Source organism: Mastacembelus armatus, chromosome 19 (genome assembly GCF_900324485.2).
Source record: "Mastacembelus armatus chromosome 19, fMasArm1.2, whole genome shotgun sequence".
Lineage (NCBI taxonomy): Eukaryota > Metazoa > Chordata > Actinopteri > Synbranchiformes > Mastacembelidae > Mastacembelus > Mastacembelus armatus.
This window is the reverse complement of record NC_046651.1, coordinates 311,000-328,030: the sequence shown is the minus strand read 5'-3', so window position 1 is coordinate 328,030 and position 17,031 is coordinate 311,000. Positions and strand designations below refer to the sequence as shown.

The 17,031-nt window shown below is 39.2% G+C and overlaps 1 protein-coding gene across 1 annotated transcript in view; it reads right to left on the bottom strand.

Annotated features, from left to right (window-relative positions):
• LOC113135305 (myosin-16) overlaps positions 1-15,172 on the bottom strand; it is a 47,701-nt gene extending 32,529 nt beyond the window's left edge. The window contains exon 1 of the mRNA XM_026315219.1: positions 15,043-15,172. Within this exon, the coding sequence (XP_026171004.1) occupies positions 15,043-15,126 (84 nt within the window). The 5' untranslated portion in view covers positions 15,127-15,172. The remainder of the gene's footprint in view (positions 1-15,042) is intronic.
• Positions 15,173-17,031: the final 1,859 nt, after the last annotated feature.

Below are 17,031 nucleotides of genomic sequence, written 5' to 3'. Positions count from 1 at the left end.
GCCCACAGAGGATCATACATTTGATGTGTACTTGAAAAACCCTACATTGTCAAATACATGCACATTATTTTATGGCAAACCCACATCCAGCTGCAAAGCTGAAATCAGAAAACTATTCCTAGTTTTGAATACAAATTAATCCTACAACCCAGACAAATTTCAGTGCAATTTGTGTACAGCATTTGGCCATTTTCACCAATGGAGATAAAAATGCAAGTTTTATCATCTATAAAAATATACAATAAGACTCAATATAAAACTGTGCAAAATTGGACACAATTATATAAGCAAGGATAAGTGCCCTGCTAACAGCACTGAACAGTAGAGGACATCCAGCCACCAAAAGCAAACACAGGATTTCTGAGAATTTAGATTGTTTTATTTTGACAATGTGGTCTGGGTTCTTTTACAGAGAGGCAGTACAGAGAGATCTCTTCATGTTCCTCCCACTTAAGCTGCAGAAGTTTGAGACACAGACTGCCCATGCTGCCTCTCAATACATGACTCACATCCAACACCAACACTCTCATAGCTGACAAGTGAAAGCCACCAGTGAATCAGATATGCAACTAATTCAAATACGTACCATCATACCAACTCTAAGAGTTGCAACCAAGAAATACAGTAAAGGAAATCTAATTTCCTGTTTATACTGCTGTTTTTTTCAGTGTTATTCATTCATTCATTCATCAAGAGATCTGAACTGATTAGAGTAAGGACATGGTTACTGTAGATGAAATCATTAAGCCCTCTAGTTACAAAGATCTTTGACAATCGTGATCTCCTTCATGGCAAATGAAACCCATATCCTGAGAGTTTCAATGTTCAAAACAGTGCCTCCAAAAGGTAGAAAAATCTGACACCTAATAGTCAGCTTCCTCCTAACATCCTAAAGCCAAGATCAGTGATAACACCAGGAGGAAGAGGAGGTTGTGGGTTCTGTATTCAACCCAAGATATATATCCTGGAGTCTACAATCCTGATAGCAGACTGTCCTTAGTCATAGTGATGCCATGAGTTAAAAGGTAATGGTCATTTTGCAACATGCCCACAATGATAATGTTCACAAGCCGAGCTTTAGTATCAGACCTTTATCAAGTTCACTATCTTAGCTTAGCATGTTAGCTTGCTAATAGCTGCTTATTAGAATTTAATAGAAAGTATGACTAAGGCTGATGGAAATGCCATCCAAGGTATCTAAGTTTTAAACAAAAACATTCATTGCAGGAAGGCACAACATTTTAGAATTTGTACTCTGTAGACCATGAATGCCTGTACCAGCATCCAACTGATGTTATATCAGTAAAAAACAAACCTCTCATGGTGACCCAAGATGTAAAAAAGATTACTAAAGTCCTTAGGATCCATATCCTATAAATATACAGTATGTACAAAATTTGGTGCCAATCTGTGTATCATTTATTAACCGCTTGAGCCGGAGAGATGTTGGACATCAAATTAAACAGCATAACCTGGTCTACAAGACTATATAAACCTTTTTTACATGCCACAAACAAACTCCACACAGCACCGCTGTGTCAACCCACTAGTCACATTTCTGACTCTACTGCTAAGGCACTATATGTAAAACACACAATATACACCTCAAATGAAAGCTTCTGAAGGTGTACGTAAAAACATGGTACAACAGAATATAAAAAACAAAACACCATCCATCTTCTTACATTTATCCAGGGCCACGTTGTGGGAGCAGTGGCCTAAGCGGGGATGGCCAGACTTCCTTTTCCCTGGATACTTCCCCCAGCTCTTCCAGGGGGACACTGGGGCATTCCCAGACCAGCAAAGAGACATAGTCCCTCCAGAATGACCTGGGTGTTCCCCGGGGTCTCCTCCTCGTGGGACATGTCCAGAAAACATCCCCAGGGAGGCACCCAGGAGGCATCCGGAGCAGATGCCCAAGCAACCTCAGCTGGCCCCCTTTCGATGTGGAGGAGCAGCGGCTCTACTCCGAGCTCCGCCTGGGTGACGGAGCTCCTCACCCTATCTCAAAGGGATCGCCCAGCCACCCTGCAAAGGAAGCTCATTTCAGCCGCTTGTATCCGAAATCTTGTCTTTTTGGTCATAACCCAAAGCTCATGATCATAGGTGACCATAGGGACTTAGATTGACCGATAAATCGAGAGCTTTGCCTTTCAGCTCAGCTCCTTCTTCACCACAATGGATCAGCAGCAGCAATGCTGTCGATGTACCGGTCCGTCTGTCAATCTCACGTTCTGTCCTTCCCTCACTCATGAACAAGATCCCAAGATACTTAAACTCCTCCGCCAGAGGCAGGCTCTCTCCCCTGACCTGGAGATGGCAAACCACCTTTTTCGAACTATGGCCTCGAGAGGGTTGCAAACATCGCAACAATGAAGGTCATGGAACACTGGATCAGCTCTATACCCTCTCCAGGGTGCTCGAGGGTTCATAGGAGTTTGCCCAACCAGTTCACAGTTCACATGTGCTTTGTGGACTTGGAGAAGGCATTCGACTGTGTCCCTGTGCATATCGGACTCCGGAAGGGCTGCCCTTTGTCACCGGTTTTGTTCATTATTTTCTAAACACAAAACACATATACTGCTATTCATACATCTAAACAAATCTCACAAATGTTCCCTTTAATATGACACCAAAAGTATTCAAATAGAACTTGCAGAGATATACTCATTTCATTATGGGTATACAATTTTCGAGCAGAGTTCTAAAAAATAGGCCTAGGGTTCAAAGGGTTAAGACAGACTCATAGACTCGACTGTTCCTACAGTCATGCCACTAACATGGCCAACAAGAAACTCAAATAGTCCAAATCTGGACAGGAAACTGTTTTTATTAATAGAAAAAAACCCCAGCTCAAAGCAGAGAACAGATATGGCTATTAGAGGTTTGGAGCATTTAAACCTCAAAGCTGCAAGTAGTTTTCCATTACTCATGGGGACACAGACCTTCGCCTAAAACTCACCTGTGAGTTTATCTGTCTTCACCAATTTGTTCACACAGTCATTTATTTAGTTCCTCCCACCTGCCCTTGAAAATCAACCCAGTCTTCCTTTCCCTAGCCTCTCTCCACCCTCATCCATCTCTCCCTGCCAGTCTTTTGTCCCACTGTTTGTCGGAGGCCCCAGTAACTTCAGAGCCAGTTTAGACTTAAAAGTTTTTCCACATGCAGAACTGGGGCATCTGGATAACAGTGCAGAAGTTCTCCACATTTATTTCCCATTTTCAGTAACTGAGTGGTAACAGTGATCTGTTTAAATCCATTTGTACCAAAGATAGTTTGAGCAACAGAAGCAAAAAAATAATTATTCTACTCCTTTTTAACAGTGATAATCTTGTTTTATTTTATGTTTTATTTTTTGATTTTTTTGAGCTACGCTGCTGAATATAAGTAGTTAATCAACAAGATTGGTTGGTATGGTCACATGTTTTCCCTCGGGTCCTCCTCCATGTGAGTTGGTCCTTCAGCACAACGCTTTGTTCCAGACTGAAAAATCTTAGCAATATCAGTGATGAACTATGAATCAGTTAGTGTCCCCAACAGGACAAACATTTTACATATTCCTTTATAACTCTGTCATTCCCATTATCCATTCTGTAAATCTATTCTGTATTTTGTACACACCATCAGTTTCATGTCTAGCCATCCTGCAAAAGTGGCATTTGTTCTATTGCTCTTGTTGAGGTCTGTCTGAAGACAGATGGAGTCACACCCTTTGAGGCAAATTTAGTGATTCAAAAAATGGGGGTATATAAATAAAATCGTATTTGATATCTCAGCATATGCTGGAGTGCCAAAAAATGGCAAACACACTCATGGTGCCAGCTGATGTATTCTGATTACTTTTATGATCCCTGATGTCACCTCTATAGCCACCATAAGTCTGACTTTCTTGTTTTTTAGTGAAATGCCTAACATCTATGAGATGAACTGTCATGAACTAATAATAGGCACACACATTGATATTAGGATGAACTGCATTACATGTATCTAGTGCCATCATTGAGCACTGTGAGGGTCATGTTTTTTGATGTTGTTGATTACCTGATTGTCAGTGACACCTTTTTTAATCTGCTGGGTCAGAGTGGGCATTCTGGAAGAGTACAAATACTAAAGGGTGTACTTGGACAATAATTTGGGCTGGGCCAAAAACACAGATGCCCATTATAGGAGGGGCCATAGCTGACTCTTTTTCCTGAGACAGCTGAGGCCTTTCAACATCTGGCGGACAATGCTGAGGATGTTTTTTGAAACAGTGATAGCCAATACCATCCTATTAGCTGATTTGCTGTGGTGTGCTGGGTCAAAAGACTGAGGGTAAATGACGCTAACAGTCTCAATAAACTCATACGCAATGCCAGCCAAGGTCTGTGCAGGGAGCAGGAGTCTCTGACAGCAGTGTCAGAGAGGAGAATCACACCCCCTCCATGATGTGCTGCTCAGCCACAGAAGCACATTCAGGCCCCCCCCCCCCACTATGCAACACACAGCACCACAGGAATTCATTCATATCAATGGCCAGCAACCTGTTCAACTCCTCCCTCTGAAAATATACGTCATTTCAATCTGTTCTTCCATTTGTTCAATCAGTCTGCTCTCTTCAATTTGTTCAGTCTGTTCAACCTGTACTATTTAGTGTAAATATGTATATTTTAATATATTTTATATATATAGAATGAAGCATGGAAACAAAACAATTTTCCCACAAGGGATTAATAAAGTATTTCAAAATCTGATTCCATCAGTCACCAGCCATCCATTGGGTTCAGTGCTATTATACCCATATGAGCAAGCTAATGCAATAAACTGAGATTGTCAACAAAATAAAAAACTCCACCTGCTAATAATCAACACATTACAACTGTTACAGTAGCAGGGTTGTCTAGTCATGCTAATCCCACACTTCTTATTGTGGAGCCAATACACCTCATTGGAAGCACTTGCTGGAAGGTCTGACCATTTATGTAACTTTAGGATATTCAAAGTAATTAATAAGTGATATTTCCTCTGTCTCAGTTTTGAAGAAGACACGTTTAAAATAAGCAATGTCAGATGTCTAGATGGTGTTGACCTAGCAGGGCTGCAGTGCACGATTAAGAAACAGGAATTCATTATTTCCCTGATGGCAGATGTGTGAGGGGTCCCTCTTGCTTCACCAAATGATGGGGATAATGAGGAATAGTACAAAATTTGCTGGGAAAACTGGAAAGTTTCCCACAGGAACAAGAGCATTAAATAGCTCTGACAAGGGGTCACATTTCCCGCTACAGTCAAATCAGCCTCCAAGGTATAAATTATTCTGGCTGATCTGTCTCCTCCAGAGAATAACATCATTTTTATGGTTGGGTAATGCAACCAATGAACAAAAGACTCAACTGGAGTTAGATTTGATCAGTATAAGTGGAATAAGAAGGAAAGAGGTATTATAGACTTAATATACTGAAAGGTTCCAGTAACCTTAAACCCACTCTAACCCACTCGTTATGCCAGATTGACTTATGTGCATTAGGAAAAAAGCAGAAGTATTTTCAGACAGTACAGGGATATTCATCAGCTGCAAGTCACCTAATAATCTGACTGCACATAACTGTTCAAGATCAACATATTCAAATGTGCCTACAAACCAAAATCAACAAACTTCACTTCCGCATACTGAGCCAGCGCCTCTAACATACAACTGATATCATCAACAGAAGTTATCCTGAGGTGCTTAAATGAGTTTCTGATTAAAGCATCCACTCAATGCAATAGAAAGCAGTTATTTTGCTTATGCAATACAATCCTTCACTTCCACAACCTTTTAAGATGTTCACTGAACTGAACTGAACATTGGAAATGAACAACAGAATTTACTCATTTTCATTTAGCAAGTTAGGTTTTTGGATAGGGGTGTATTTTCATGCAATCATTCGTTTTCAATATTAAGTTTTTTCTTAAAAAAATCTTTTCATATATGGTTGTATGGTCTAACTATACTGTAGTTTTAACGTTAAAAACTGTTGCTAGCATTACTGTATATGTTACTTTGAGCTTTCTTTGAGAGTTCATTCTTGGACATTAACAGTATGTAATACAGTAATCAAGTTCAAAGGTCACGTCACTTTTGCCACGTTAGACAACAGTAGAGTATTAATCAGTCACAAAGCAACATTACTGTTTATGTGGACTCTTAAGATGCTCGGTGCTACATTTTTCATCGAGTAACTTGTGTTTGTCTGTTTGGTGCTGTGCTGTACCACAGCTTCTGTAATGAACACAATTCCCTGCTGCATGTGGAAACAGGAAGAACAGTAAAGCGGTGCCAATAAAAAAAAGAAACAGTGAGCTGTAAGATACTAAAATGCTGGGGGAAACTGCAGAGTTGGGTGATAAATCCTTGCTGTTCATCACAAGTAACTCATTTCACAATATATAAATACTCATTTAATTTAAGTATGCAGCTTTAAATTTTCATCATAGTGAATGAGCAGTTTTTTTCAATTGTTTTCAAAAATCTTTTCAGTAATCAAATGTGTTGCACTGTACTTAAAAACTGTATCTTTCTAAACAAAAATGCAGGTTTGCGTTTCTCCCAATAAACTTGTAGTAACTCCTCCCAGCTACAGGGGATGTGCCACTCACACTGTCCATTGAGCATGAAACCAATCAGTCGTATGACAGTGCACCTCTGGGCAGGAAACAGCATGGTGCCTCACAGCACTATGAGGGCAGTCAGAGTAGCACACAGTCTGTACTTTCTCACTAAATAAAATGATCTGCTGGAAAATGGTGAACACAGCAGTAAAAAAAACCACAGCATTGAAACAAGCTCACACTCGGTGACTGCCATGGTAGCTGCATCTCTCCCTCCCCCTGCTAGGGTATCATTATCCACTTAATTCATCGAGCCAGGGTTGATATAATGACCATGTTCAAAATCCCGCATTGAGCAGAAACTCAAGCTTAATAACAAATCATGTGAGTTGTAAAGTATCACGTGAGTGAAACAAAAAAGAAAGGGCTTTCTAAAGGGAAAGAATGAGAAAAGAGAAGGAGAAGCAAAGACGGAGATGGAGCACAGCAGCAGACTTACAGCTCGGTATTTACTGGCCACCTCATTCTTTTCCTTGCTGAGCTGGGTGTTCTGCTCCTCCAGCTCACGGACCTTGGAGAGCAGTCGGTCACTCAGCTCTATGGCTCTCCTCAGCTCCTCTCTCTCCCTCATCCCTGCCTCCTGTGTATGAACACACTGCTGCAATAATAGAGACCCAACCTGGAACTTCTCTCACACACACTGATGCATAAAACCCACACACACATACAGAAAGTCTGACGTTTCAGCTCGGCTAGCTGACTGACTCACTTTGCTCACTTCTGTCTGGAGTCCGAACTGTAACCCCCCACCACACCCCTTTGTTCTGCACCTATATCTCACACACCGACACACACACCACCTCTCTAAGAGCTTTGCCCTTTAAAAGACATGTATGAATGTACACACACGTGGCTACATTTCCTCCCCTTCTCTCCAGACTGACCTCCTGCTCGCCTTCCTTCGCTATACAACATAAGCGTTTCTTCCTGGGCTCCTGCAGTGCTCCTGAATACTCTGGGGTTATAAAAGAAAACACATTTTCCTCCTGATCTGCACTGACTTCTGTGAAGTTTGCTACTTTCCAGCCAGGCAAAGTAGATGACAAAGATAAAATTTTAAAGCTGCGACATATGCTACTGTCAAATAAAAAACTCAATGATTAATGATGACATTATTCATCATCATATCCCATGCTAGTGGGGTTTTTAGTGTTTCTTGAAAAGATCACATTACTTAAAAACTTGACTCCACAGTCCAACAGATGAAGGTTCATGTCAGCAAACCAAACAGAGCATTTGGATGACCCATTGGCCAGTCATAGACACAACAGGATGTTTTCTGTGACTTTACGACAATCAAGAACACTTGGCTAATGTTGATGAAACATCGTGGTCAAAGCCTATACTCTGATTTATGGTTTTTAGGATACTTTTTTAGGAAAGTATCTACATACTATCTTCAGTGTTTTTCCTTTACTATATCTTTTATACCTCTATCTTAATTATGTTTTGAGTCCGATACATTTGTCTAGCTGCCATCGGGTCCTGAGCAGGCAGAGCTTTTATTCTGAGAACAACTTGCTGCTGCTGCTGCTGCTGAAAACTTGGTGCTGAAATTCTCAATCCTTTGTAGAGCTGATGAAGAAATACAGACTTGAGACAAAATTGTGTAGGTTTGTGCTCCCTTTCACATTAAACACAGTCATATGATCCAATTTAAAATAAAGCTTAAAAATTGGAATGTGGTATTTTTCTTTTTTGGCATCCCCAAAAATGACTCACTGTCATTTTTCTAGTGAGGGAAGTTTCTTAAAATTGCTACTGACCATGCCTCTTGTGTGGGATCAAGGCATTACACTAACACACTTCTTATGGTTTTCTGCTTCCTTTGAAGATATGGAGCAGCAGCTTTCAACTCTATCCAATGTCTACAGACTACAGAACCCTGACAGAGCAGCCCTCACTTGCTTCCTTAACACTGAAATTCTCAGTAACACACACACTGTAAAAGTAATACAGAGGATTGTAAAGGATCCCAATCAGTTGACTTTACTGGCAATTATATACTGTGATTCTCTTCAAATTATTGATATTAACATAATAGAATTAAACAAGGAATTATGAAAATAAGTTTAACAAAGCTGACAAGACAGTTATTCAGCAAGTATCGCCTGCAAAGTGGTTGCAAATTAATGGAGGTGAGACTCCAACACTATATATATACAACACTCCATGCATACTTACTAAATAACTAAAATAATAATAAAGATGTTCTGAATGGTTTTATGGTCTGTTATAATGTACACCTTTCATTGGCACCTGCCGACTGTAGATAGATAGAACGTTACAAGTTTTGCAGAAGGTTTAAGGAATCATTCATGACAGCCAGCAACTCAGTATAGGTTTCTACAATCAAAACTATTTACATAAGCTAACAACACCACTTAAAACCTCAATCCAGTAAAACAAACACTATAAACTGCAAATGCTAGTTCACCCTGACATGATCGCTACATGGTACAGAGGTCAGAGATCAAAGGTATGACTCAAGCAGTAACATTTAGTTGATCAGAGACAGACAGTATTAGGGTAAAGATGCTATTGGCATGTGGGCCGCCCTTTACTGCAGGGAAAACAGGTCTGTGTTTTATATTCCCCATCGGGAGCACCTCTAACGGTCCACCAGACCACAGTGATCCAGACTCAAATGCTAAACAGATGTGAAGCTCTGACAGACTGGTCTAAACACAATAATGCAGTGTGACATGAACTAAACCTGGAGTTTGACAGTGGAATTCAGCTCAACATGAGCATAATTCATCATAACATCTAAAACAACTGATACTGGTAATTGTTGTAATTGATATGAGGACTTACTAATATTATTCTACAGCTTAGTTGATATTTTTATGCCATTTACAGAAACAATATGGTACATAGTATCAGATACCATGTACCTCAGATAAGACCAGACCCAGGTCTGCTAAAGTTTGCATTATATGGCATTGTTGAAGTAGGTTATCTTTATGTTACATTAATAAAGTATGGATTTACCTTTAAATTTAAATGTAAAAGCCAGCTGGCAATATTTATTTTAGACTGGCAGTGCTTAAACCAGTTCTTACAAATATCTATAACAACAACAAATTGATAAATTCACAAAGAATTACCATCAAACTTCTATATCAGCATCTAAAACAAGACAAGGACCTTTGTGTACTTGAGCTACCAGTAAATGCTGAAAGCATGCAATGCCTCACAGAGTCAATGCAAATGTTTTACGGGTTTGATATTTGCTATCTGCACCATACTAATTTAAAAGTGTAGAATACTAACATTTGCCTCTTATAGTACTAATTTGCTAGTTATAGTACTAAAACAAAGACTAATGGTAAGGTCATTAGTTCTGATTTAAGATGAAAAGTTAAAGGAAAACCAAAGTTGCATAAGTCATCATGCAAGTAGTTATATTGCTGAAATTCAAAGACGTCAACCTCATGGTGGAACTAGACGAGAAAAATAGAATTAAGTATTGCTTAAGAAGAAGAAGTTTATTCTCATATACAGAAAACAGTAATGCTAGCAGGGTCCATGTGTGTTGTCCGCACTGAATTCTTTAAATTACCAGGTCTTGCAACAACCACAAACACCTAAATCTAATGTATTTTACATAGGAGACAACCTTGACCTAAATGCACTATCCAAAGCAACTGACATATGTTACAGATAGCAAATACAGCATGGATTTACACTTTGTGCCACTGGCAATTATTCTTCTTTTATTTTCTCTCCACACCTAATAAAATTCTAAAAGTAATTCTGGCTTTACTTCCAAAACAAACACAACAAAATGTATTTTCCTTCCCTGGAAACAGTGAGAACTGCAGATGAAGAAGAGGTTTAAAAGGGAAAGCTGTGTTATAGAAAGACAGGAAGAAAACACACACAGAAACCTGTTGCTGCTTGAGTGTCGGTATGACTTTGGAAAAGAGCTGTCATTAGCTCGGCTCTCTGAACTTTGATAGTGCGTTTACCTCTGAAAGCTGACAAATCGGACAGTATGTTAGTGGAGAATTAGGGAAATGTGGTATCGTCTTTCGAAAGTGTACGCTGGTAATTGCTATGTTGTCCCAATAAGATTTTAGACAAGTGCATTTTAACTGCCATAGGTATCTGCCTGCTGACACACCTGAACTTCCTTTGCCTGTAGTCAGATTAAACACAATATATTTACCTGTCAGTGCAGGATTTACCGTTGTACTCAAGATCAATATGTACACTGAAGCCAGAGAAGCAGAAGATAAATGTGACATCAATGGTTCACCTTTAGCACAATCACAGTGCTCAACCTCTTAAGCCACTGTTATTGTTGTGAACGTAAAAATGTAATGCTCTCTTTGTTGCAGTGCAATCCTTCTTTGAATGCTGAATGTGAGTTACACTTTAGCACAGTTTTCGTGTTTTGACTTGAATCTCAGACATATTTGTCAGCTGAAACCTGTATAACAAAACAGACACAGGCTGCACTTCTCCCAGCGAAACAGACTTTCCAACTGCCTGGTTTAAACTGTTTTTAGTGAGTTTTAAATGACACTTTTTTTAACATTTTTTCCAGACAGTGCAGCTATTTCACAATGAAGCTGCTTCTCCAATGATCCTTGGCATTCCCAATCTGAGTGGCGCTAACTGGGATATTAATCCCATGATCCCCATTCCATTATTTTATTTGAACAGCTGTTCACCATCTCGGCTCCTATTCACGAATGCAAGACGGTTCAGATGCTACTGGCTTCAACTTCAAGCCAAGTGTACACAATCCCAGTCACCCTTTGCCCTACTCAGACATGTAACAAGGCAAACTAAATATAAACAGAAATAACTTTATGCTAGCACAACAAAACACACAAAGTCTGGAGCCCGCTTCAAAGCTTTGCAAAAGTTAAAAGTATGTTCAGAATATACAGTAGTTTTTCTCATCAATTTTCTGAGACAGAGCTGTTGTGGAAGCAGAAATTCTGTCATTGGTTGAGTGTGTAGAGTCACAGAGACAGATTTTCCAGTAGTTCACTGGCCAGTTTGGACACAGACAAATCTGGAGAGCAAAGCACAAATGATGCTCAATGTGCTCTCAGTGACCAGAAAAATGGAAGCGCCTGTGTAGTGTAATACAGTGGAACTGGCTTGTTCCTGACAAACTCAGAAACCAGCAGAGCCTACTATCTTTAGGGGGCTATACAATTCCTCACAGTATTATGCTCTTAAGTCTTTCTCACAGCAGTTCTGCATTTGTCAACCTGTGCCACCAATAGGAAATAGAAACTGATATACTGCCATACTAGTTAAAACTTGCATATGTTTTGTGTCCACATCTACTGGTAAAGAAAGTAATAGTTCTTTAATTGTCATAGTCTTATGTTTTTGACTTCGTTTGTATGGACTTTTATTTTGGTGCTTGTTTTTCCTGTCTTGTTTGATTTAGTTTCAGGTAGGTTTCTGTTCATTAGTCCAGATTAGGTTCACCTGTGTTCGATTAGTCTTGTTTGTTCTCGTGTATATGTACCTACTCCTATCTTTGTCCTGTGTTGGAGGATTAATGTTAGTTTGTGTTTTGTGCCAGAGTTGGCGAAGGAAAGAGCGTTTAGAGTTAAGTTTAGAAAGTGTTCTAATTTGTGCCCAAGCATAAATAAAAGAAACTGTGTCCTCACCATAACCCCACCTCATAACATTAATGCTACACATTCAGGCAATAACTGTCATAGCTCCAGTTCATCTATTGTTTTTTGTGTTTTCTTCTGACTCATAACAGTATACAAATCATGCCTCATCTGCAGCTCTAACTCCAGCAGAACAGAGTAACGGGATTAAAAGATGGGTGAGGCACAGACAGTTTGCTATTAATTGTGGTCATTATTCTGAAATTAGACCAATTGATTGAGCTTAGAAATGTTACTGAGCAGCATGAGCACCCAGCATGCTGAGGTCACAATTCCCGCAGAACTTGTAAGCTAAATAATAATGACTGTAAACCTAACAAGAACATGGGATGAACATTAAATACTTCAAATAATTGTAAAACACTGGTTATCTACCACATTTTAAAATCAATTTCTTATTTGCCATTGCAATCAGCTCTGACTTTGTCACAATGCTTTTTCTGGCACTTGACATCCAAAATGTTTTCTGACAAATTACATCTAGATGTATTCTACCAATAAATAGATGTAAATGATTTCAGTCATGCCTAGGCTCCTCCAGCCTTTGGACAAACAAAATGTTGTCTTGTTAGAAACCCCTCTTCCGTTGCTGTTACTTTTCTTGCCTGGAGGTTGATCTGAAAATAACAATCACATCAACCACGCTTTGTATTCCTGTTCCTGTTCAGTTACTGATCTGCATTTTATTTTGTACTGTAAAACTTAAAACTCCAAAATGATCCCATGCTGAAGTCTGGCCTCTGGCTGAACTCTGGATCCAGGTCATGGAGAAACACACAGTTAGTCTTTGATCACTGAAGCACCTCATAGTTCACTTACACTCATGTACTCCACTGGCTACAGGTCAGGTACAATAACACCAGCTAATAAATCATATCAATGACATGAATGTTGTCAGGTAATTACACTGATGAGATAACTGTTGACATAAGAAACCCAGTGAAGGGTTTCTGTTCATCAGTGCCAGTGACTGTCCTGGTGGGGCTGACTGAAATACCTGACATAGCTGAACCAAAGTACAAGTAGATTAAAGACAACGCTGACTGTGGTTATGCTAAACTGAGTAGGCCTGAACATAGTTATTATTGGTAGATCACTGGCATTCCTTTCAACTTAGCATCTTTTAGATAGACGTTAAGATAAAACACATGCAAAGATACAAAATATTCACTCATAAAACACTATAGTCTAATAATGGCCCACATGGGGCATCATCAAGGATGAAACCATACATCTTTTTATGTCTGTGATTGGCTGTCCCAACTGTGTGTATGTTGCATATGCATGCAGGTGTGAAAATACAAAGGTAGACAATGACAAGAGATTAGACCAGCATGCAACTACTGAAAGAGCCATCACAGCATGCAGTAGCAGGAAGCAGAATTTTCACACAGTGATATACAGTATACCATATAGCATAGCAAGCAAACCTATGCATATACAGCAGTGGCCACTACAGTGATTTCTAATTAGATTTTGGACCTGGATTAAAATCTGGATGGGTTGTAGGTTATTCTCTGACCCACACGTTTATACAGGCCTGTAAAAACTTGTAAACTGGGAGAAGTAAAAAGCAAAAATGTTGACCTTCCCAGGCTATCTATTTAATTCAGTTCAGTTTTGTCTGCATAGCACCAACTACAACAAAAATCATCTCAAGGCACTTTACATAGAAAACAACAAATCCCTTATATTTCCAGTTAAGACAAAAAAAACCCACTTGGTAACTTAACAGGAAAATAAGAAAAGAAATATGAAAAATTATATATTTAAATGTGCTTAAACCATGACTGTGTGTGCACTGGATGTCTGACGTACACAGTCTTTATTATAAGAGCAATACATGATCTAGTAACGTGGCTAAATGTCTAACTCTACTCTTTATGACTACTTTAAATCTGTAATTCAACATTTTGAAAAACACATTTGCTTTCTTGCAGAGTGTTAGAAGACTAATACTACTCTTGAGCCAGCTTACTTTAGCTTAAAATCAGGATGCAGGTACAAACAGCTAGCCAGCTCAGTCTACAGTGCAAATACATGGCTAACTGCACCTCTACAGACTTTCAACTTCATCTCTACAACAGTTTCTAGCACTTACTTGTTTTTACTGAAATAATGAGATAAATCTCTAAGAATGTGTGAATCCACCTATTGTAAGTCACTTTGGACACAAGGACAAGTTAACACGCAAGTTAACCTGTACTTTTAAACCTTTTTTGATATTCTTTTCCAAGCACATAGTTATAGCTCATATAGCAGATGAAACTTACTTTTTTGTTTCAGTTTGTGACTTATCTGTGTTTTCATTCCTCTGCAGTGTGTGTATGTATGTGTGTTTCTGACAGAGAGACAGCAGGAGAAAGAATGGCCAGTGTCAGCCCTATAAATCAGACTTACATTTATCTGGAACAATAGGAAAATGTATAACCACTTTAAGATTCATTTAAAAAAAATCAATATGTCCAGACACTGAATGTCACCACCGGTATATATACCAGCTTAACCTTACACCCTCTGACGCCCCCTGTTGAATGAAGAGCTCCACTTTCTAAGATCTGTGGGCCTGTAATGAAGAGGAACCCTAATTTTTGTTATAGTACTTCAACATGATGGAAAACACATACACACAGCAAGGTAGAGTGAAACAGAAATGACTTACACATATATACAAAGATTTTTAAAAATTGAGAGAAACAGAATGAGTGGAAAGATAAATAAAAAAAAAGAAGTACCATGAAGAGGCGAGTTTCTTACATGTGCTAGGGGTCTGCTGTGCAGAGCGATGGTGGGTCTGTACTGGTGGAAGTCAGTCTGGATCACACACACTCTCTTCTCCATCCTCACAGCTCACAGCCACCCATGCTGTCTTCACCCAAGCAGGATCTGGGGAGGGAGTGAAACATGTCCATGTGTGCATGCTGTTTTGAGGCTGTGGGGGTGTGTGTGAAAGTGTGTTACGCCTGCTACCTGACCCTGACAAGCACAGGAGGGAGGGAAGTGACGGGCAAAAAGAAAACACGAACGAGCTTGAACAGCCCCCCCTCATCCTACACACACAGTTCTCCTCCCTCCTGCCTAAAGCCACACCACTGTCTGACAGCAGCACAACACTGGGAGACAGAGTGCCAGCCTCCAACAGAACAATATGGAATCTCCTCAGACACATCCACACACCTCAATTTGTAAAAGCACATACCTGTGGCAAGAAATAACACAACTGGCAACCAAAATCTTTTAAACATGATATATAAAAACCATCACTATATCCAGGATCAAGTCTATCTACATGTAATTGTAAACAGATTGCTCCAGTATATTCTACTAGTAACTAATAAAAGAAAACCTTTCTAAGCTTTACAAAGAAATAGGGCTGACTGCTGTTATACAAACTGTTACATTGGGAAAATCAATATCAAATCAATGATCAATATCGAAAATTCTGTGGCAAATAATGATACAATTTTCTTAAGTAAAACTAAGGTATACTCTAGTGTTTACAGTAACAAAATACTACAAGCAAAACCAATGCATTCAAACTTTTACTTAAAGGTACTTTAGCATTTTAGTAAGAGTTTGCTGACAGTAAAAAAGATAAAAATCATAATGTCATAAAAAGCCATAATGTCACCAAGACATATACTGTCAAAACTGTAGTGATCAGACTGCTGCCTTGAAAGTGGAATGAATATTGAACAGAATTAAAAAGTGTCAGAAAGTACAAATAATCAAGTGAACATATTTAACACCCCACATTGCTAAAGTTAATAATTTAATAGTATAAGCAAACTATAAAGTACTACAATAAAAATCTTATACATCCACATAACTAAGACTCATGCCCTGTGAAATCAAGTGCAACATGCTCAAAATAACAAAGTTAACATATAAAGGCATATAAAAGGTATAACTTTCACCATGTTTGGCATCTGGGTGCTAAAAAGTAAGGATTCATCATTTGGAAATTGAAGTTGGAAAGGTGCATCCTCCGCCCAATATCAATGTGTATGCTAAGTAGGTGACCTCTAGTGGCCAAAGTAATTAGGACACTAGCAAAGCAGGAAATGACGTGATGCAGTAAAAAGGCTGCAATAGAAGGAGGTCGATAGATGGATAAAAAACATCAGTATTGTTCACCATTTTCCACAACAGGTATTTGAATACAGTGTGAAGGGTATTTTCTATCAATGTGTTGTAACCAAACCTAAGAAAGTATCCATCCATCCATCCATCATCTATACCCTCTGATTCCCAACCCTCTGATCTGCTGGAGCCTATCCCAGCTCTCCTTCAGGTAGAAGGCAGGGGTACTCCCTGGACAGGTCACCAGTCCATCACAGGGCTGGAGAAAGTATCTTTTATTCTTAAATCCAAATTGTCTGTTTATTTGAAAAACAACAAATGTCTAACACATTATAATGTAACACTGTTCATCAAAGCTGATTTTAGAACTTGAGCTATTGTTGTGGTATTGGCCATCCACCGTCATCACAGTTTTCGAAGACCCTCAAATGTCTACTTATTGGTGGGCAGCTCAAGTCCAATTATTATAGTCAAAGCTACATGGCTAGTGCGTTTAAAACATTACCACATAACCTGTGGGTTCAGCTCTTACTTTCTTTATGGCAAAGACCCAGGACTATCTGCTTCATGGTCACCTGGTGGTCCTTAAAAGCAGCGACTACAACCTTTAAGCCATAATAGACACACAGATAAACATGTAATATTACTTATTTGCTAACTATG